The sequence below is a fragment of the Etheostoma cragini genome, chromosome 15 (genome assembly GCF_013103735.1).
Source record: "Etheostoma cragini isolate CJK2018 chromosome 15, CSU_Ecrag_1.0, whole genome shotgun sequence".
Taxonomy (NCBI): Eukaryota; Metazoa; Chordata; class Actinopteri; order Perciformes; family Percidae; genus Etheostoma; species Etheostoma cragini.
Genome location: NC_048421.1, coordinates 16,785,865 through 16,808,552, shown reverse-complemented (window position 1 = coordinate 16,808,552; position 22,688 = coordinate 16,785,865). Strand labels below are relative to the sequence as shown.

General features: G+C 41.7%; 1 protein-coding gene across 5 annotated transcripts in view; it reads right to left on the bottom strand.

The window, feature by feature from the left end:
* shank1 (SH3 and multiple ankyrin repeat domains 1) overlaps window positions 1-22,688 on the bottom strand; it is an 82,513-nt gene that overhangs the window by 43,277 nt on the left and 16,548 nt on the right. For all 5 annotated transcript variants that reach the window (XM_034893375.1, XM_034893376.1, XM_034893377.1 and 2 more), the window contains exons 2-5: window positions 15,982-16,539; window positions 3,550-3,753; window positions 2,689-2,760; window positions 2,278-2,386 (exon numbers count right to left, since the gene is read on the bottom strand). In XM_034893375.1, the coding sequence (XP_034749266.1) occupies window positions 2,278-2,386; window positions 2,689-2,760; window positions 3,550-3,753; window positions 15,982-16,488 (892 nt within the window). In that variant the 5' untranslated portion in view covers window positions 16,489-16,539. The remainder of the gene's footprint in view (window positions 1-2,277; window positions 2,387-2,688; window positions 2,761-3,549; window positions 3,754-15,981; window positions 16,540-22,688) is intronic.

The following is a 22,688-nucleotide window of genomic DNA, read 5'->3' as shown; positions in this document are numbered from 1 at the left end:
ATCTCCATGCCTTTCTACGTCACTAGCTGAGATGAGGTGGCTAACCGTAGCATGCTAGCTCATTCTCAATGGCAAAACACTGCTACAACACACACTAGTTCAACATGGACCAACTAAAGAACTACTTCCATGTCCCTGTTCTGCAGGTATTCCAAATGTGTCCCTCGTCTAGAAGAAGTCTGCCAGCTAATCCTGCCTTGTACTGACCAAAGTTGGAGAAAGAGTTATTTAGCCGTTGTGATCTTACCTAGCTACTGCAACTCAGAACAAAGATAGTATAGAAGTGAGATGTCTCACTCTGGAGCTAAAACAGAGACTAAACACACAGGGTGAAAACAGGATCTGCAGCAATGTGCAGTACAACAAAAATATGGTGTTTTTTGAAAATGAAACCATGTAAACCTATTCTGGTACAACTTAAAATACAATTATGAACCTTAATATTAGCATATATTTGGCGCTTTAACATACTTGAATTTATTCAGCAAGGAGGTCCAATGGTATCTAGAAGAATAAAAACATTCAAAAACAGCGTGGATGGCGCTGGCTGCCTTGGCGACAAGAGAGTTTTTGGCAAAGAAGAAAACAACTAAGGGCTTTTCTTCTTCTGTAGAGCTCAGGTACAAATAATCTGGGGTTATGTTTTGACTGCACTTCCTCTGAAGTTACCATGTCGGGACAATTTAGGGAATGCCCATTAAACGGTTTCCTTGGCAGAGATGGAAGTCAGCCCCCACTGACAGGAGCATGCTGAATATTGTAGAATCATTTTATAGCCTAGTAAAGGCACACAGAGTGAGCCCACTGCTGGGTGGGAAAGCATGAAGAAGGAGTTTCAGAGAGACAGGCAGGTGAAATGTTTTTGCAGGGTTTTGATTGTCTCTTTGTCATGCACAGACCTAATACCTAGTAGGCTAAGGCCTAATAGTTCATAGGCAAACGGCCGGGACACCGTGACACAACCTCATGTTTAAGAAAGAAGAGGAAACCATTTGAATTCATAAAGAAGCAAGAGTTGACATTTTCTGTGAATTTTGGTTGAACAGGTGGATTGAGTGAGTTTTAGAGCAAACCTAAGCTTTTTTAATTCAAGGTTATTGTGGCAAAATAATTATTTTAATGAAATTTATAAATTTAGCTCTCCAAATTTAAAATGATTTGTAATTTTTTCAACCTTTGGCTCCACCAATTTTTGTTTGTATATTTATTACAGAAGCACGGGAACCGGGACCAACATTAAACCCTGATGTCCACAGTAGCAACAACCACCTCAAGTATCATTTCCAGGTGTGTATGTGTATGGAGGGATGTGTGGTTTGTCTTTTCCAAGAGATGCAAGGGCATTGGACTGGTGGGGGGAAGGGGACTGAGGACCCAGAGGGCCCAAAAAGATGCTAGAATGAATAGCTATGAATGCGGGGAAGGGCCAGTAGAAATTGTCTTTCTACAGGGCCCAGAATGTTGTGCAACACCCCTCATGAGATGTGAGTAGAGCATGTTAGGGAAGAGGCTTCATCAGGGCTCTCTGTTGCCCCCCGGTGTTCTGACATGGAATTGTGTTTCACACCCGCCTGTGTTTTGTTTTGTGACACTTTTCTCCCACGGCGCCTGGAGTGACACAGAGCAGCACACCCAAACTGTAAATGGGCCGCCTGCTACACCCCCTAAACAGGATCGGAGAAAAGGCACCAAATTGTGAACAGCATTGGCCCAGATCCTCGACAAAGTGTTAGGCCAACATACTGCAGAGCTGAGAGCAGGAAACAGAGGGGGAGAGGGGGACAGAGCCACAGGTCACAAAGCTGTTGGCCACCAGCGTGCTAATTTAGCTGAGAGGAGATGGTTAACCAATTGGGGATGTTGAATCTCAAATACATGTTTATATGTTTGACCGACACAGAATAATTCAATAAATAGAGAGAGACAGGGTAAGGAGGAGATTTGACGATTAATGAGTGTGTAGATGGATGTACAGTATACATAGATTGATGGAGGAAATGAGCTGTAGCAAGTGAAATCAGTATCACTGTCAACTTCAACCTTATTCAGTTTATTCTTCTTGTTTTAAGCCAATTTATTCATTTCGTAACTGTGACGAATTTGATGAGATTTTTTTAAACTGTGATTTTAAACAACTGCATTACAAGTGTAGTTGTTGATGGGGTAGGGTTGATGATAGACAGAAGATGACTTTGTGGATAAAGTGGATGGAGCTCAGGAAAATGCTAAATGACAGAGGGGGGGGGACAACTCCTTATGCCCTGAGGCACTCCTCACCGCCGGTGTCAGGGTCCTGAAAGTTGGGATCGAGTCCTTTGTCTAAGAACTTGACCATCTTGTCCACAGCGCTGGTTTGGATATAATCCATGAATTTCTTCAGGCTAGCCTGCGCGTGGAGAGAAATGTGCTGCTGAATTATAGAGAAAAGTACTAGAAAAAATACTGTATATGCAAGCAAAGTACAGTACATTGCAGTGCAGCCCATTACAGCATACAGTAGTACAGTATGGTGCATTAACAAGGAGAACATATACACAGATACACATGCACAAATACACGTGTCTGTATACACTTACACTGATATGCATACTGTCCAGTAGGGATTTTAAATTCACTCACTCTATGCCAGTATTATTATATGACTGAAACCCTTCAGAGATCCAACTTCCGGACAAATGGATTTTATACCTTAGTGTGCAGTTTGGCCAGTTGCTTCTCATCCAGATTGGTCTGTTTGTATACCCGGGTCTTGTATCGAAACTAAACCCAAGAGAGAAAGAGAATGAGGAGTTAATCCTAACACAGAGGGCGTCTGTCCTTAATTCTTATAGCTTTTGGCCTAGATACACAAAATGGGGCCTGCAGATTTACTGTATTGTACAGACAGAGAGCTTTATCTGGTTTTCTATACAATCATTCTCTTTTACTCCACTGAAGACAAGAAATGTGGGGTGAAAATGGTCTTGCTTTACAGCAGTTAAAAGGTGGTTTAGAGCCTCCACTGGGTCACAAAGAAACATGAAAACAAGGTGACTGCACAGAGGGGATAAGAGACTAGCAGATAAACCAAGCAGGGAAGCTGAACAGTTTGGTGACATTCCTCTAAGAAGAATGCATGAAAGTTCATTCATAAACCAGGGTTTTTATAACTTTAGGTACCACAAGAAACATTCTCAGTACAGTTTAAGTGCTGCTCTTTTTTACTTCAGTCATCTGGGATCTGGACGCAAAATACCAAAAGTTGTAGAGTAAATCATGGGCACACAAACCAAAAACGACAATTCTCATCTACTGCACTGATCTCAGTGCTGTAATATACAAGACTCTTTGTTAGGATTTAACTGATTGGTCCTAGACTATGACTTTGAACAAACTTTCCTGACAGTTTCTGGAAATGTATTGTAAACGTTCAAAGAGGAAGCCATTGCGTCAGATTCTGTATTGACCATTGCATTATTGAATAATTGTAACATCTTGACGATTTGCAGGCTACATCACCTCTCTATTGTCCAGTCTTACAACTGTGTCAAAGGAAGACTGGAATCTTACCTCTAAATATGGTACTCCTTTCTCAAAGGACTGTGGGTACTCTTTGAGAAGCCTCTCCTCCTCCAGGAACTTGGCATCATGGCCGTCTGTGGCGGGTTGGAACAGTCCGTAGTTCAGGACGTCCCGAAGAGATTCGGTCAGGGAGCAGAGCACCTGCTGCTTGGCCTTCCACACAGTGGCATCCGGGTTAAACCGCAAACATTTCTGCAGGAGAGACAGAGCTCAGCTTTAAATTTATAGAGCAGTGAGCATTGGTTAACTGGTATACTCTCAATGTCAAGGAATAAATATGACCATTTAAAGAGATTACAGCAGGTAAAACAAGTTAAGAAATGTAAAAGGCTGCAAAAGGGAAATTAACGACAAGTAATAATAATAGTCGCAGTAAAAGAAAGTCAATGCAACTAAGTTTTAAGAATTGATTTTAAAGATGATAAAGCAGCATGACTCACTTCATATGCATCAATCAAAACATCAGAGGCCATGTAAGAAACCTGATCACTTTCAGTTAATCTAAACTAAGAAATAGTTGTTAGGAACTGCATCATTCTAAAACAGAAACAGAAAAAAGGAAATTTAAGGAAACTTAAGGAAAGTCCACTAAATTGTGGAAAAACCACAATTATTCTTAAACTAGATTCAAGCCGAGGCTTGCCTGAGGACCTCAGGCTGCAATCTGCCTCCTGAAATGATCTGTCCTTTTTGGTGGCAAAACCATCTGTGCTTTAAATACAAACTGTAACTAATTCTAAGAAACTCAAATTAGGATGTTTTGAACTTTCTGTTGCAAAATGAATCCCATTTTTCTTCAGAAATACAACTTTTACTTTTTCTTATAATATACCTGTACATTTACTTCAGTAAGACTTGAATGTAGGACTTGTAGTTGTTATGGAGTGTTTTGAGATTGGCATTAAGGGTGTGTGTGGGGGCACTATGCATTTCATTTATTAGACCAATATTTTTCTTCTCTCCTCTTCCAGAAATCATCTATTTACCCCTTGTAGAGGCTCCAGAGACAATCCTGTGCCAGATGCCCTAACTGACAGACTGCAGCATGGAGAGCAGTTCTCCCTGTAAACCAGCAGAGGGAGACAGCCTCAGAGTAAAGTGGCTGATTCCCAGTGGCCTCAGTCAGCAGACAGGATATGAATGGCAGTTTGGTGCAGCTTTAAGTGTCTCCGGTGGGGTCTTGAATGGCCAAATGCATAACGGCTTAGAGGCTCAGTCAGCAAAGTGGGACATAACTCACTACACAGATGGCTGACAGAAGGTTTTTGGCACTGCTTTCTCTCTCTCTCTCTCTCTCTCTCTCTCTCTCTCTCTCTCTCTCTCTCTCTCTCTCTCTCTCTCTCTCTCTCTCTCTCTCTTGCTCTCGCTCTCTCTCCTTGGTCAGAGTGGAGTTGGGGTGTTCTCTGACCTTGAGGCATCAGCTGCAGGATGATTGGCCCATGCAGATTACAGCCAGCTGCAGGATCCCTGCATCTTACTGCATTACTGCATGGGCTTTTGTTTCCAGAACATTCGCTCAGTCATTGTAATCTCTTAAATACATCCAAGTGGATACACATTTCTGTGTGTGTGTTTGTGTGTGTTTGTGTGTGCGTGCGTGCGCGTGTGTGTGAGATAAAACCGTGCATGGGGGTTTGTGCAGAGGAGTAACATCACATTTTCTCCCTCTATTTTATTCTGTGTAACCGTTGCACAGCCAACCCGGTCACCACGGCAACCGGTATTCATTAGAGGAGCAAGCAGCTTGTTGCCATAGAGACATCCCTGTGTTCCCTAGGAGATGGGGTACTGGGAGGCTGTGCATTTGTGTGTGTGTGTGTGTGTGTGTATGTGTGTGTGTGTGTGAGTGTGTGTGTGTGTGTGTGTGTTACAGTTGTGAGGCGAAAGCGAGTGGAGTAAAACGGAAGGAAGACTTTTGAGTGTGAGTTAGTGAGAAAGAGTATGAAAGGGTGTGTCTATTTGTATAAGATTAGGTTTCACACACACACACACACACATACACACACACACACACACACACACACACACAGACACACACACACGCACACACAAGCATATACACAGCCCTTGGAGTCTCAATAAACAATGAACAATACTGTTAAATGGACAATCACAGCAGGGGAAAATTAAGGTTAAGGATTCAGTTCTCATGCTGGAAAAATCCCACAAACAACCTCAACAATTATAGAAAAAACTGATAATCAACATAAAATAATAGAGATAAATATGGGTGTAATAACTTTCCTTTTGGCCTAAGAAGCTTTAGATAGTTAGAGATGTTACTGAGGTAACCATGCTGATTATTGATCTGTAGACCTCCAGTAATGAGACTTATCTTGCAGCTTGTAACCGGCCACGGTCAGGGCTAATCACAGATTCCTCATCCCTACAAGACCATCAGAATGCAACTTTGTTACTTAAGTTTTCCCACTACTTTACCCTACTGTATATTACAGACGTGTTTGTACTGTTTGTAATGCAACAGCATAGTCTGTTAACTGTGCTATAAGACGGCCTTGCAACATAAACCTCCAATTGCGTACTTGCAGTTGAGTGTTTGGGGCGCCCTCTAATGATCAGACATCTTTTTTTGACTTAAAGGCTAGTGAGCACCACTGAGTTGTTGGTTTGTAGACTGTCTCTGTACAATGACAAAATTGTTTCGGTGTCAAAATAAAAATAAATAAAACTGCCAATACGTTTTTTTTCCTTCAAATTCATGCTTGTCCATGCTGTTATTCTGGCTAATCAGTGCTCATATCCCTGTAATAACAGCTGAGTCCTTTAAAAGGAAGATCAGTGGCTTTCTTAGGAACTGGCTGAGACTTCCACCCAGACTCCCCAGCGCAGCACTGTATGGGACCAGTAACCTACTGCAGCTACCATTTAGTGGCCTCACTGAGGAGTTTATGCAAGCTTGCACAAGAAAAGACCTACAGTACAAGTATTCAAGGGACTGCAATGTGTCTTTAGCTGGCATTGAGTCAAGAAATGGAAGGAAATGGAGGGCAACAAATGCAGTGGAGGTGGCAGAGTCACACGTAAGGCAAAAGACACTGGTGGACATCATGGCACCCAAAGACTCAAGTGGGCAACACACACGGCAAGGGGAAACTGTGTCAACTCCAGAAAGAGGTCCGAGCAGGTGTGGAGGAAGAGCGAGTGAGTATGGCAGTGCGTCTCTGGCAGCAGGGAGATTGGACAAGGTGGGAGAATACACTTCAGCGCAGGATCAACATCTCCTCAGTAGCTGCCCAAAGGCCCTTGCAGATGGGCGCGATCATTGGCACCAGGGCCAGGTGCTAAGAGCAGATTGCTGAAAGTGCTGCCGCAGCCATTAGCACCAGCAAACACCAGCACGTACAAGCGTACAATGATGTTATGTATACATGTTGGCAGGACGGTCTGAAATAATTTGCCCCGTCTTTCGCTGTACGATTTGTTGGTAAATGTGACCACTTTTCACTCCCACTTGGTCCGGGCCTGTAAGCAACTGCGTACCCTGTTTACCAATAGTTTTGCGTCTGAATCACTCAAATCTCATTGGCTACTTACCAATGTGGCAGGTAGTGTTACCCGCCACTTGCAAAATTCACCTGCATTTGGCAGGTGGGCGGGTGCTAATTTTGGGCCCTGGTCCCAGTGCATCCAGGTGATGTTTCTTGCATATTAAGTATCAAATGAAGAAGTGATTGATCTGCCGAGAGATGACATTGACTAAATATGACATTTTTAGATTTCTTTCACATTTTTTGTAAAAAAAAAAAATTATGATCTCACACAGCCTCAAACTGTTATTTATATGAAAATAAGAGGTTTAGAGGAAAGTTGGAAGTAATGGAAAGGTGCCCAGACACCGCTTACCAAGAGCCTGGTTCTGTCCGGGGTTTCTCCCTAAAAGGAAGTTTTATCTAACCACTGTTGCACTTAATGCTTGCTCTTGGGGTAATTGCTGGAATTGTTGGGTCTTTATAAATTATAGAGTGTGGTCTAGACCTACTCTATCTGTAAAGTGGCTTGAGATAACTCTTGTTATGAATTGATACTTTAAAATTGAATTGAATTGAATTGAATTTAAGGTAATTCTTTTTTTAGTACCTGCAGCCAGAAGGGAGAAGGGTGACACATGGGTCGAGGGATGGCAGGGGTTGTGTTCTATGGTCGGTGCTCTACGTGTGGTGGCAGTGTCAGTGAGGTTATGGGGAGGCCAGTTATCAAATATGATCTATAATAATATGACAATAACAGCTAGGGGACATTTTTCAACTTTTACTTTTAATAGTAAAGCACATTTAGCTTCCTTGATTATTGTAGTACTAAGTATTGTTATTGTGTTTTATTGCTACTTTTTCTAAATTTTTCTTTCACCACTGGACATGGGTGAAAAATAACCAGGATACTGCATCCCATAACTGGATCACACATAAATGAACTAAACTTCACAGCGTTTATGTAACTTTTCAGTTTTACAATAAAATCTTAACGCAGCTATAAGCCCTTCTGTTTCTCTTGTGGTTTTATCTTTATGCAGACCAAAATTTCTGTCTTGTCTCTCAAAGCTGTGATCACACTTTCCCACTCACATTTGCCCACTCACTCTGTCCATGCTGCTCTTTATCTTCCCCTGCTTATCTCTATCTTATTCTACCTGCTCCTTTCCTTTCTCTTTATCGTTCTGTAACAGCTCTCTCACTTATCTATGCAGAAATAAGAGTCACTTCTCTCTCTCTCTCTCTCTCTCTCTCTCTCTCTCTCTCTCTCTCTCTCTCTCTCTCTCTCTCTCTCTGTGTGTCCCTCTGGCCTTTTCCTGCAGGCCACTTGCAGTGGGACTAGAAGCCTTTAATGAGATCTATGGGGAAATAACCCCCTACCAAATACACATACACACACGCCAGCCAGGCACATCACCATTTAAGTCAACTGCCTCTCCATATCTCACTCGCTGTCTCTCTCTCAACCACTCCATCCACCCCCTTCCTCTCTACAGCAGTTCAAGAGAGTGAATTCATTTCTTTAAAGCATTCCTGTCATTCCTGCTTTGCCTTGCTCTCCCCTTATTGCCTTTGTCTAATTCACCCATGCTGAACGCGCTCCTCTTCTCCTCCCATACTGCCACACTCTCTTCCCTCTCTATTATGTCAGTCCCTCTGTTCACCTTTGGTGCTCATCCCATCATTACCTTATAACATCTCCGGAACTGTACAGGGCATGGTGGACACTCATTGTCCCTTGTAGTTTGAGAATTTCACACATCTTAAAGGAGAATTCCGGTCAATTTTCAAGTTAATCTTGATCACTATGACTATGCAAGTACAGTTGATTAAAAAAATTGAAAAAAAATGAGCCAAATCGGTGCAGTCAACACAGAGTAGCTGCAGCTATGTCTAGGAGCTTCCACTCAGCTAAAACAGCAGTGCTTGGGACCAGTTTTAAAATAACTTTGTGCTTCTTAACAGACAAAAAATGCAATTAAAATGTGCAACATGAACAGGGCCCTTACCTGACAAAAAGAGGCATTTTCTACTCAGACGTTGTTTAAATTCTCCTACCCTGTCTCTATCTTGCTGGTAGCTAGCTCGCCCTGCTAGCTGCTAGCTGCCGTGTGTTCACTCATGTTTCTGTGATAATCATCACGCAGTAGTTCTATGTGTATGTGTATTTGTAGCTTATCCATTTTGTGTGTGATCGATCTGTGATCTAGTAGCATTCCCGACCGGCATTTTTGCTTCACGGAGGGATCTGCAGACTGTTGACCTTTTCCTGCTACACCGGTACTTCAGTGTGAGACTACAGCTAGCCTTCAGTAACACTATCACTATAAGTCACAGACATCATTTGGCCTGCTTCCATGTCGGTACATAGTCACTGATATGGTCATAACCACTACAGTCTTCAATTACCTATTTTTGAGGGGGAATAAACTTAATGGTGTTTTTCCACTGGATGGTATCTACTCGACTATTACCTTTTATGGTTTTCCGTTACGGAAAACAAAGTCCCTGGTACCTGCTAACAGGTACTTTTTTTAGAACTACCTCCATCGAGGTATCAAGCAAACTGAGGCGATACCAGAAGGGGGGGGGGGGGGGGGGGGGGGGGGGGGGGGGGGGGGGGTATTAACTTACAGACTAGTTTTTTACATTACTAGTCTGTAATGTAAAAAAGGAGGATGGGGAACAGTGGCCAAGTCGAGTCGAGGCAAGTTGAGAAAGTACCATTAATGGAAAAACGCCATAACTGGATTGTTTTCGGGAGCTGGAGGAATCAGAAACAAGGATGCCAGCTGGGCCTGCTAGCTGAACTACTAAGTTAACTACCACACAAATAAACACTGTCAAGCCTCCTATTCAACAATACTAGATCAAATACACATAACATGGAAGAGCTACAAACACAAAGAACTACTGCGTGAGTATTATCACAGAAACATGCCTGAACACACGGCAGCTAGCAGCTAACAGGGTGGGCTAGCTACCAGCAGGATAGAGACAGGGTAGATGAATTTAAACAACGTCTGAGTTGAAAACGTATCTTGTTGTCACGTAAACGCCCTGTTCATGTTGCGCAGACATTTTAATTGCATTTTGTGTCGGTTAAGAGGCCAAAAGGCACTCTAAAACTGGCCCAAACCACTGCTGTTTTAGCTGAGTGGAAGCTCCTAGACATAGCTCCAGCTGCGTTTACCGCACCATTTCGGCTCGGGTTTTTTCTGTACAACTGTTTCAACTGTACTTGCATATTTATACCGATCATGATTAACTTGAAAATTGAAAATTCTTTAAGTAGGCGCTGACATATATATGTGTGTGCATGTGCATGTACACGTGCGTGTGTGCACGCATGAGTGTGTGCATGTGCATGTGTGTGTGTATTTCAATTTAGAAGGGTTTGTGAGGCCAATCCTGCCTGAGGGGCAACAGCTCATACTTCAGAGTTTGCACGACTTAAGTCAAACTGTGGAAAAAACGAATTAGTTTCACGCTGTTTAATGTGCTTTGTAGGCAAACGCCAACTAGACTGCATGTGCATGAGTTCGACAATCTAATAAACCTTCAAACAAAACTGCCTCGACTCCCTGGTGCGGCAGGATCATATCAAGAACTTGTGAAACACATATCTGACTATTGCTGTGCACACTAATGAGTCATGGACCAGTGCCTTTTTCATCAACCACCAGTGGAAGAGGAAGGATCAGTGCAGAGTACACAGGTCTACAAGCAAAGCTAAATCCCCTCATCGATCCCATTAGTTGTCAATTAATTGGTTGGACGTGGCTAACTAGGCTACATTTGGTTGAAAAGTGGAAGTGTTTTAGAAGCATTTTAATAAAAATATGATGTGATAATAAAATGTGAAGCAGAAAATAATATGTTGAAATAAAGTCATAAAAATGCTGTGACTTAGAGTTTAAAAGTGCTGACACACCTGGCAGACAGCAAAGAAGTAGTGGCAAATCAAGGCCGACTTTAGCGTAACCTCCTGTTTTTCTCAAAATGTTGCACTTGAACACAACGCAAAGACTACAGTCAATGACCAACTACCACTTATTTCCTGTGCCTGCACGACAGGAAATAAGTCTTTATACCAGCAGGCGGCGGTAATCTATTCATCATACAAACAGGGAACACAGTTTGTATGACATTTGCCAACCTGAATCACGGATGTATTGGCGGCTGTGGCTCAGTGGCAGAGCGGTTGCCTGCCAATCGGAAAGTTGACGCTTCGATCCCTACCCCTCCAGTCATTGACGAAGTGTCCTTGGGGAAGACACTGATCCCTGAGTCGCCCCAGGTGCTGCGCATCGGAGTGTGAATGTGTGTGAGTGTTTATCTGATGAGCAGGTGGCACCTTGTACGGCAGCCCCTGCCACAGCATATGAATGTGTGTGAATGGTGAATGTTTCCTGTAGATGTAAAAGCGCTTTGAGCAGTCGTTAAGACTGGAAAAGCGCTATATAAATACAGCACATTTACATATACATTTACATGTATTAACTGAATCAGCCAGCAGCGCACAGTCTAACTCCATCTGCCTCCTCGGCAGGACATTGTCGGGTGATGTCTAGCTAGCTTGTCTTTCTCTCTGGCTGTCACCCGTTCTCTCGGTGGAAGTCTTCCTGGGGGAAGCAAAGAGTCCGAGCAGCTTGCTGCAGATGGCTGGCTAGTTAGCTAGCTTGCTAATTCCATCCAGCTTTCATGCTAACGTCACACTGCTTACAGAAAAAGAGCTGAACAAATTAGTAGGCTACCTATAATATATAGGCTATCATTTCTGCCGACAGTTCCCACTTACCCCTACACACTGCACCTTTAAGTATAAATGCAGCCTGATGTGCAGCAGATACTGGAACCATAACATAAATTGCCAATCAAAGTCAATTGGCAAAGGTAAATTTGTAATTTAACTGCATCAAATTGGATCATTTCAAGGCAACACTGATTGGTGAACCCCTGACATAGACTATATAGATTCATATTTGGCCAAAGAAGGTGGATATGACAGTGTTTGTGTTTATGTGTATCTTCATCACTGTATGTGATTGCTCTTACGTCACTCCCCCCTCAATTCATAACATTTGTATTTGCGTGCTACAGTCATTCCCTTGTCTCATTACATCAAAGCTAACGAGCAATTAGAGTTCATTGAGGGTGAATTAGCTGACAAGTAGAACAGACCTGATGTACTGGGAGTGCAAAGTGATATTACTCAACACCTGTGAGAGAAGGAGAAGGAGGACAGGTGATGAACCATGGGGGAAAGAGGCATTATATTCCAAATGTGCAGGATGTGGAAAAAAGTGTCAAAAATGGCTTGAAGAAGTTGGTCAGCACAGGCAGTGAGTGAGTGAGTGAGTGATTGAGTGAGTGAGTGAGTGAGTGGGAGAGTGAGTGAGACAGAAAGACAGTGAATGTTTCAGTGATGGAGGGTTATTTCTCTCATGGCCTCATGAACTGAGTGATCTTGGCAGGAAGTCTATAGGGTCATGTATTAATACTTTCATATGTTAATGTTTACACGTTTGAATGAGTGAGTTCATGTAGCTACTCAACTCACACATGGGGATCAAAGAAGAAGAATATAAGAGATTAAAAAAGATCAGAAGAAAAATGTATTTAAAATACTGTACAGTTAGAATTACAAATTGGATTGTAATTGCCACTTCTTTGTGAAAAAATATATTTCTCCGTCACTGTCATCTACTTCTGCCAGCCAGTCTAATAATGTAAATATACTTGCAATCTTGAGAGTCCACAAATAGATACATTGTAACAAACAAAGTAAATACTTGAGAACATTTAAAGATTCTGACATTTTATAAAACCTTTTAGTTTTGAGTCAAAAACCTGAGAATTGAATAAAAAAAATACATGTTCTTTATTTCATTTCACATCTTTCCTGTGTAAAGATTCAAGGGGAAAAAGGGGAATTTGCCTAGTTTGGTCCTACCAGACTCTACCAGATAGTCTGGCCGCTTTCTATTGCCAAGAGTTAACTTCCTTGAAGGCGGGTAAAGTTGAAAACTATTGGATCTATACAGAGCCGCTCTGGATCTGCCATTACCAATAGCTAACCTTTGGTTGTGACATCGGCTTAGCATCGCTAGCGTTAGCCAGCCAGCACCTTCACCACTAACGGAGAAAGCTGGAAAATCAAACTTTTCTCAGCCCCCAACAAAACTCAGTAAAGATTGTCCTTGCTCGGGCTTTAACTTCTGGATATTCAGCAGCTTTACCACAACGCACCGAATGGCTTCGCTCGCATCTTTCTCCACTGCCAATACTGAACCACAACTCAAACAAGCGCACAACCTCAACTTCATCGTTCACAGCCACTCCCTCTGTTTGCTGATTGGACCGGTAAAGATTTGGCCGGAGAAAACCCGAGAATATACCGCAGACGGTGTCCTGAAGGAAGAGGAAAATTGAGTGGATGTACAAAAGAGGGCGGAGCCAGGCTAGAATTTGTCATTCGCTTACACACTTATTTTAGTACTGTAGTAAATGTTTACGAATTACACAAATTCCAATCATGTTTAGCATAGTACTTATTAAAAGACACTTATTTTAAACAGGAAATATTTACAATTTTGAAGGGGTGGTAAATCCAAAGACACATAAAATACTGTTTAAAAAGTAAATATCAGTCAGTAACCAAATCCTTACTCGCTATTTCTCTGTACTATAGTCTTATTCCACCTTCATTTACTTCTGTCTGCTTAACTTCATCCATCTGGATCCAGTTCTATCTAGCTTTGTCTTCTTTGATATACTTTTATGTCTTTTACCTGTCTTTCTCAGCTACCTTCTTTCTACATTAATCTGTCTCCCTCCACTTACTGTACCTTTATCTCTATGCTATTATTTGTAGTTTAATCTACTCTGTATCTACCTCTTTCCCCTTCTTTATCCAAACACCCACCTCTTTGTGGCACATTCTACCTCTATCTATCTCAATGTGTCTTCATGTGACTGTTGTGCCCTTTCTGAGGTTTTGACCCTGAGCTTGAGTGAGCATTCTCTTCCTAAGCAATCCCATTTATTTTTTAATACAATCAAACTTTGATGTCTATTTGTTAGAATAAATAGGGAGAGGTAAACTAACAACAAACACACTTGTGTATCCACACACATACACACACACAAACACACAAACTGCTGAAAACACCCATGCACAGATCAATAATAAATCACACAGCAGCAAGAGGGAGGAAGAAGCGTTGAGTGATGCGTTTACAGTGCACTGGGATGGAAATATAAAATATGGACACGCATACAAACTGGCACTCAAAAATACATGCATTTAATTTACAGTTCCATTCTTGCTTATCATTTATACAGCAAACACATCACAGAAGCCTTGGACGCTTATAGAAGAAAGAGAAAAGAGGACAGACCGCTAATGTCTGAGGAAAACCAACAGCCTTCTGTTTGTCGAACACAAAGACAGTCTGGTTCAGCTTTAATCTGACAATGAGCTAAGATGCACACTCTCTTCTCTATTTTTCTCTTTTCCTCTTCGCCTTTTTTCTCTACTGCAGAAAAAAACACACACTTGGATACAGCCTCAGTCCCTTGCACTCAGTCCCTTGCATCCCCTGCGCTTCATAATTCAATTATCAGTACAAGTGAGTTACTACTGATGATTCACTCATCACAAAAACACAGAGAGGAAAAAAAGACTAGGTGTCTACTGTCTAGCAAATGCCTAATTTTTCAAGAGCGGGAGTATGGCGCACTGCACATGGTCGCAGCTGCATCTCCAGCTAGTGAAGCCAATTTAGACACACTTCTGATGGAAGCTTTCGCAGAGATTTAATGTAATTCTGCATCTGGGAAATTGAGAGCGATGGTGAATCATGATTTTGGATAGCCCTCTTAAAACCAGTCACACAAAAAGGGCTTTTCACAGTGTGCTTTATAGCACCTTTTAGAAGCTTTTTGGCGGCATTAAACCAGAGGCCCCCTCTTGTAGCCTCCTCTATTCACTTCAACTCCCCTCTCTCGGACTCCCTCTGAATCTCTTCTGGCTTGTAGGGTTTTTAAAACCAAATTTTTGCCCACATACTCTCATCGTTATTGTGCTTGTGTGCACGTTGCCTCTGTCTCTCTCTTTTTCTCGAAAGCTGGGTCACCTTGAAAGCCTCTTTCACACTCTCAGATCAGTCACTTTGCTGACGAGTATTCGTGCTTAGCTCAATTTTCCGCCGGTGATGCAGTGAGAGAGAGAAAGAGAGAGAGAGAGAGAGAAAGAAAGAAAGTGAATCCAATCAATATACCGTGATAATTTCTAAATCTCTAAAGAGAAAGTGAAAGCTATTCCTTCAGTTTTTCAGGCAGACTCTTGACCAAGGCTCTAACAACAAAAATCTATTCATTCATCCATTTCATTCCCATCCATCCTGTTTGGGGGAGGCCCCTGAGCACTTCAGGCATGTTTTTACATAATTTAGAGTATGTGATAGGAAATTTAGGATGTTTTACACTTTGGTTTTTGTACAGAATAAATACAAAACATAAGCTCCAACGTGTGAATTTAGAGTTTCTTATAGCCTGTTACTTTTGGACAGAGCCTGTTTCCCCGTTTACACTCTTTGTGCTAAGTTAAGCTGAGCTGAAAAAACAGAAAAAAAGAAAAAAAAAGCATATTCACCAAAATTTCTAAATATTTCTTTAAAGACATCGCTAACTGATGCAAGCTGGTGTGTTTTAGTATAAACAGCAAAAACTAGACAGATCTCGACGAGTATACAGGCATGTGTGCACTTACATAAAATACAAATGGCTTTAATTAGTAGTAAACTTGATAGTAAGATTTAACTGATCATGACGGGGGATTGAGGCCCTTTGTGTGTGTCACTTTATCAGAGATTGTTGCCATGATGCTGGCATAATAGTGTGGGTGTGCGGCAACAGCACTGACCGTTTGCTTTATGTCTGGGATACCGATGCGAAACACCATCATGGCAATGTGGGTGTCCTCAGAAGGCACAGTGCCTGTGCTGCGCTCCTTCAGCCTCCGCTGTTGCTGCTGCTGTATGTGATTGGCTGGCTGTTGGTGGGTGGGTCCAGGATTGGACGAATAGGGGTTTGTGGCGTGTCCGGGGTTACCTGGCCGGACCGGTCTGTCCCTGGTGGGTCTTCCGGCCAATTTCCCTGACTGCCTGTGTCCCTCACCCCTGCTCCCCCGTGACGGGCCGCCTCGTCTGACCTCCTCCACCATCTCTTCCTCATCGTCTTCCTCTTCCCCCTCCAGCTCGCCATTTTCCTCCTCCTCCTGGTCCTCATCACGCTCTTCTTCTTCCATTTCTTCCTCTTCCTCTTCTTCCTCCTCTTCCTCGTCCTCTGCCCCTGGATAAAGATGTCGATTGTTTCCCAGCATCCTTTGTTGTTCCTCGTCGCTGGACAGGGGACTAAATGGCATTGTCATGGCGACAGAGAGGGCGGCACAAGTGGCAACACCATCATTCCTAGTGAGACACTGCGATGTGGGGAGAAAAGAGAAGACTTAAAAAAAAAAAAAAAACTACAGAAGAAGTTTGTGAAGAGTAAGTTTATTCTCTGACTAGACCACCACTTCAATCTAACACACTTGTCTCTATGGAAACAGACTGCTGCACTTAGAGACAGCAGTACTTCTAACCCTCACTGCATGATGACATACAATTCACACCTCATGTATAAATGAACCCATGTGTGCTGTTTATTTTCAGCTGCCAGACTCTCACCAGATGTTCAGACATCCTGCATGAGCTGTTAAACTCAAAATTTGCAGAATAGCATGTACGTTAGTAACTGTGAAGAGTAGTATCATTGAGTATCATTGTGGGCCTTTGAAGAAGTGATTCCTCTGTAGATATATAAGACACTAGACTACTTGTTGATGGTCATGTCATTGTGATAGAGAGATCCAATGATAATGACATTGACTGGACTCTCTGTCCATCTTTCTGTTTGTATGGCCACAATTTGTGGGAATTACTGTCATGGGTTGTCATGAAATTTGGTAAGTACCTAAAGGATACATTGTTGTGTTTTGGTGACATCATGACCTATGGCTCAGCACAACCATCAGGCAAAACATACCATGCCATTCACACAAGAAATATCTATTCAACAAGGATTTCCATGACTTTCATTGGACACATCTGGAAATTTACTCTTTACAATTTGGATACTTTGAAAGCTCTTTTCAGCCAAATACTTCAACTTTGCAACATAATGTCATTATAAAATAAGCAGGGTTCTCCTGGGAGGAAAAACCTTTGGATTTAAATGATGCCACAACCTTAATTCTAGCACTTCCATCAGGACAAACCTACCCTCACCACTGGTAAAGCTCTAAAAACAGAAAGTCCAACAGTGGTTTGTCCGGCATATTGTATTGTATATGATGTATTGTTGGTTGCAATCAACAGGGATTTCAGACTTTAATATTGTTACATTAAAGCTGCTGAGTATAAAAAACATCCGTAAACAGTTTAAATAAGTTCAGTTCCTGTGTGAAAAAGCCGACATGGCTCTCAGTAGCTGATACATTGGTCTAACTTCAGACAGCAGACTATTCATCATTGCACATCTTCTATGCAGACACTCTTAATGGACAATAGCTCTTCATGTGATAAACTATACACTCCTTTGCTCTTGCCATCACCCTTGAGACAGCCAAGAGGCCACTTCAGAGCATCAGTGATGCAGTGCTGTATTCAAGTACAAGCTGAGCAAGATAACAGATCTGTCCCTCGTGGCTCCTGGTTGGCTCTGCTCACTGTTTCAGGATTTTCAGCACCACTACATTCTGGACAGCTCCACACAGAACCAAAGAGCAGAATAACAAACGGTGAGAGAGACAGGGCTTAGAGTCAATTCACACCAGGACTGTAGAGACCTCGAATAAACCCATGATCTGAAAGTAACAGAGTTAAGTTGAAGTACAATTTTTAGGTATTTCTACTTTACGTGCTAGTTTTACTCCATTACATTTATTAAATATCCCTGATTCCACACATGATCTGAACACATCTGAAACAAAACCAGTAATTGAAAGTTTCTAAACATTCATCTGGAGTTGTTATTTGTTTTCATTGTACTTGAATGAATATCTAGTATAGAATAATGAACCTACTTTAAATAGTAAATGGAGTGTGTGTCTGTGTCTGTGTGTGCGTGCGTGCGTGCGTGCTTGCGTGAGTGTGTGTGTGTGTGCGTGCTCGCGTGCGTGCGTGCGTGTGTGTGGACTTGTGATGAGGCAGCTAGAAGACACGGCAGAATCAGAGCCATGTTGTGAAGAGGGTAGGGGGAGAGTGTTAGACACAGAATGTCAAGACCTTCCTCATGGGACAAATATTACCAGCTGTCCCATTTGACAAGAACATGAAGGGAGAATTTCGAATGAAGAAATGCCACAAGAAAAGAAAAAGGAAAAGTGGACAACAGGACCTAGCAGATGGCAAAGAACATCCCTTTCATGTCTCATTTCATGTCTTATTCTGTCATGAAAAATACAAATACAACTTTCTATCATGCAACTTGATCCAAGAATGTTCTTGAAGTATTATTTATTTGATTCCAGGGGAGCAATACAGCATGTACCTACAGTAGTTTGTGCCATTTGGAGGCAAAACCTAAAATAAATTAAATTGCTTAACAGAAAATTGGAATTCTCACCACAATTCTTCACCCAATCCACAAAAACTAAATTTGGGTTCAGAAATTATGTATGTTTTCTCTTTGTTCAATTTCACAAACAAAGTTTGCAAAGTTGCATAAAATGGAAGTAACTAAAATTATACCAGTACTTGAGTAAATGTTAACATAAATCAGTATGAATTGGGTTCTTGTTATAAAGTTGCTACAGCTAGATAAATTGCATTTCTAAAGCTTCGGAAAAGGTTTAAAGCCTCCCTTAAATGTAAATGAAAATTAATGATGAAGCTGTATATTTCTGTAAAGTTGTTTCTGACCATTTAGAGGAGTGCTGGAGGAATGGAAGAATACCTAAATTTAAAGCAAGCTTGTGAGACTAAAGCAAGATAATCTACGACAGGGGAGGAGAAGAGGGATGAAAACAAATGGTTTGAGGGAATTGATTAGTAAAAGAGACAAGGGCACAAAGACAAAGACAAAGAGGGGCGAGGGAGGAAGTAGCAACGTCCATACAGTCTTGTCAGAAAGCTGACTAACCAGGGAGGGGTACCTAAAGCAGATATGATAATAAATGGAAGCGAACAATCCATATTTTTGCATAGTGCTGAGTTGTCAAAGATAGGGGAAGCTAGGGAGGAAGGAGAGGGAAGAGGACAAAGGGGGAAGCAGTCAGGTAAGGGGGTTATTAGAGAGAAAAAAGACAACGGTAACAGACAAGAAGAAGAGGAAAAAAAAAGGAAGGGTATGAAAGCATGAGTGCTTTAACAATGCGGCAAAGTAGATTCCGCAAATAAAAATCAAAGCTTATATTTAGCATCTTAGCATGGTCTCATTTGCTAATTTGCAAAAATGAGGCTGGTAGGAATGTCATTAATTTAGCAGCTACATGTATTTGGTCAGACATTTCCCTCTGAGCCACAAATGTCAACCTCACAATGATGGAAACGTAAGATGATCAATAGGATGTGTCCTCTGGGGACCACAAATGTATCGACAACATGTCATGTCAATCCTTTCAATAGTTCTCGAGATGTTACAGTCGGGACCACGGTGATAATCAGCTGACCACCAGACTGACTTTGTGCCACGCTGCCTGCATGCAATGTGAGGGTGGGGGGAGTTAAGGGGAGAGAGGAGCACATCATAAGGGAAAATGTGCCAGAGAGACAAGAAACTGACACGGATGGACGAGAGAGAGCGATAGCACAGTAAGAGACAGGAGAAACAGAAGAACATTTAGGGAGAACAACGAGGAAAGGAGTTGAATGTGAAATCAGAGTTGAAGATGGTGGAGAGCGGAGAGTAGGCAGAGATGATGAAACTGGGCTTAAACCATAATATCACCAGAAAATGATTTTGGTTGAAGCTGCCAAAAGCCAAGGCTAGTATTGATAGTCATTGTATTTAGATTTGGGCTTTTTCCATATTTTCATGCCAAAAGGTTTAAAGGAGTCCCTTTTTCTTGTAGAATTTGTGGAAAAGACTCCGAAAGAGCATTTGAACCCTCAAAGGCTGCAATAACGCTCAAGTGAAGTCATACTGAAATGTATTTTATGGCGAGAAGCTCATCATTGCAGATTTTACTGGCCAACACTTTGAAGCTATTGAGTAAATTCCACCCACACCACGAAATTTTCACCAGCCCTCTGAATGTGGCTGGTGTGACAGACTAGTTGGCCACATATTCCAAGTTATCTATTCATATTTTTTCCAAGGCAACATTAGCCAAATATTGGCTAATCCTTTTCGATGCAGACAGCAGAGAAAAGGAAAGCAGAGTTAAGGCTGAATCCAAACTTTTGAGAGAATCACTTATCGTCAATTAAGCTGGAACAGGTCAGGACAGAGGGAAAATTATGAGAGAGAAAGTAATTATCAGTTCCCGAGAGAAAAGTCATGACTCACACATAAAAGACTGTCATAATGAATGCTGAGTTTGTGTGAGCTTGTGTGTGTCTAGCTGACTGAAGATGACAAGGGCGATGGAGCGATTAGATGTTGCCCTATGCCACCAAGTGATAATCGTCTTCTCCGCTTCATATGACGATGTCTTAAATCGTCTTTCTCCTTGGAGAACTGTTTCAGTTTCAGGTGAGGTCACATCATTAACATTTTTAGTCACCTCGGCAACTTAAATCTACATTAACCCTGTTTACTCTCACCTCGTCGAGCAATCAGAGATGTTAGCTCCACAAGGGAAGTAAGAACACCCTACTCTATGAACTGCAGGCTTACTCAATTAGTTCCTCAAATGAAAAAATGACCAGGTGCTGGTTTCACTTACTTGGTATTTCTTTTGCATTGTTTCACCGTTTTGTCATTGTGAGGTTGCCAGACATACAAGCTTCTGTGACTTTTAGAGTTTAGTGTTTTATTCTAATAGTCTATCAATTGTACTGTTTGATTTTGTGCCACCTTCATATTGTAGTGCTCTATAAATAAACGTTGACCTGACTTGACTGAGCTGCTGATATGTGAAACTCAGTTTTGATCCCGGGTGCTTTTCTCTAGTTTGTTTCCTCTGCAGGAAGAATCCCCTTAGTGTGGGCAATATTCTCAGCTGATCACCATAGTGACGCTGCGTGAAACGGCTTTGACATCATCTTCAACGTGACACCTTTCATCAGCAATGATGTCTGAAAATGTCACACTATTCCTTTAAAGAGGGGCAGGGTAAATCTCCTAAATTTAACATGCATGCTAAGCTGTTCAGAGTAGTAAATTAATGAAAATGGAAAACTTAATTCATTTTACTAGCAGTGTTTGATTGTGTGCCCAAGCCTGGGCACAATTTCTGTAAATTTGCTTGTACGCTCGCAAACATCTGACGGCTTTGAAATGTAGATTTTAGCTTTTATATTTATGTATCTGTTTTGTCGGCTGTGTTGCTTTCAACAGCTTTTTCCGACCAGGTAGTTACAGTTCTACTTACTATTCTTCCCCAAAACCGTTTTTTCCATTTGTATTTGCACTAGCCAATTAGCCATGGGAACTGGTATCAGCCTTTTACAGCATGTGACACATCATTTTGGTCATTCATTGTTTCTCTGTTGACTGTAAAACTCTATATGCGATACACACTGTTCTCATGGATTTGTTTAACTGTCTATTTTGTCCCTATAAAGACCTGGAGCTCATCCATCAGATTCATCCTGGGATCAACCCTGACCTAGAGGGGACAGAGAGACACATCACCACCAGCTTATTTTTGGCCATACTAAAATGTTTTACTTTCTATTGACATGCATTGTCCATTATTGTATTGTAATCCTTTGTAGAAAATTGTGCTCTCCAGTAATAATTGTACCCAACATGCACTCAAATCAGCAAATGAAACAGGTGGTAACACCCTTGACATGTTAAGATATTCATGATTAGGGGATACATTAGATGAGCCATTTAACACCTGTTTTAAAAGAAGCAAAGCTCAGAACAAAGTGGCATGTTTTGCAAATCTGTGTTTTGGCAAGGGAAAGATGGATTTAATCTCTGTTTGTTAACACACAGTTTGCAAGTGTAAATGTAATCCTAATCCTGAAGAGGGAAATGGGGTTAGGAAACAGCATTTCTACTTCTACTTAAAGGGGTTTTAATGTCACAGAAGTGAGAAGGAAAATTAAGTAACTTTGCTGGGTGACTTGCTGCATTCTTGACCTGGTTCTATTAAGCTTCAATTCATCTATCTGTGTGATGCCAGCAAACGACTGATATCCCACCAGCACAGTGACATTTAACCTCCCTCTCTCTTTTTATCTCTCCCAAACACACGTGTATCTTCATGTGCTCTCTCACTGCCTCTCACCTCTCTGGTTCACCCTCTCCACTATGTAGGACATTGCATGGATATAGATAGATATTTTCAGTGTCTTGGTCCCCAGGAAATTTCACTGGGAAACTTCCAAAGAACAGATCGCCCCACTTTCCTGCCACTAAACTGGAACGGCCAATTTCCTTCCATCCTCGTTTGACATCTATAAAAAAAAG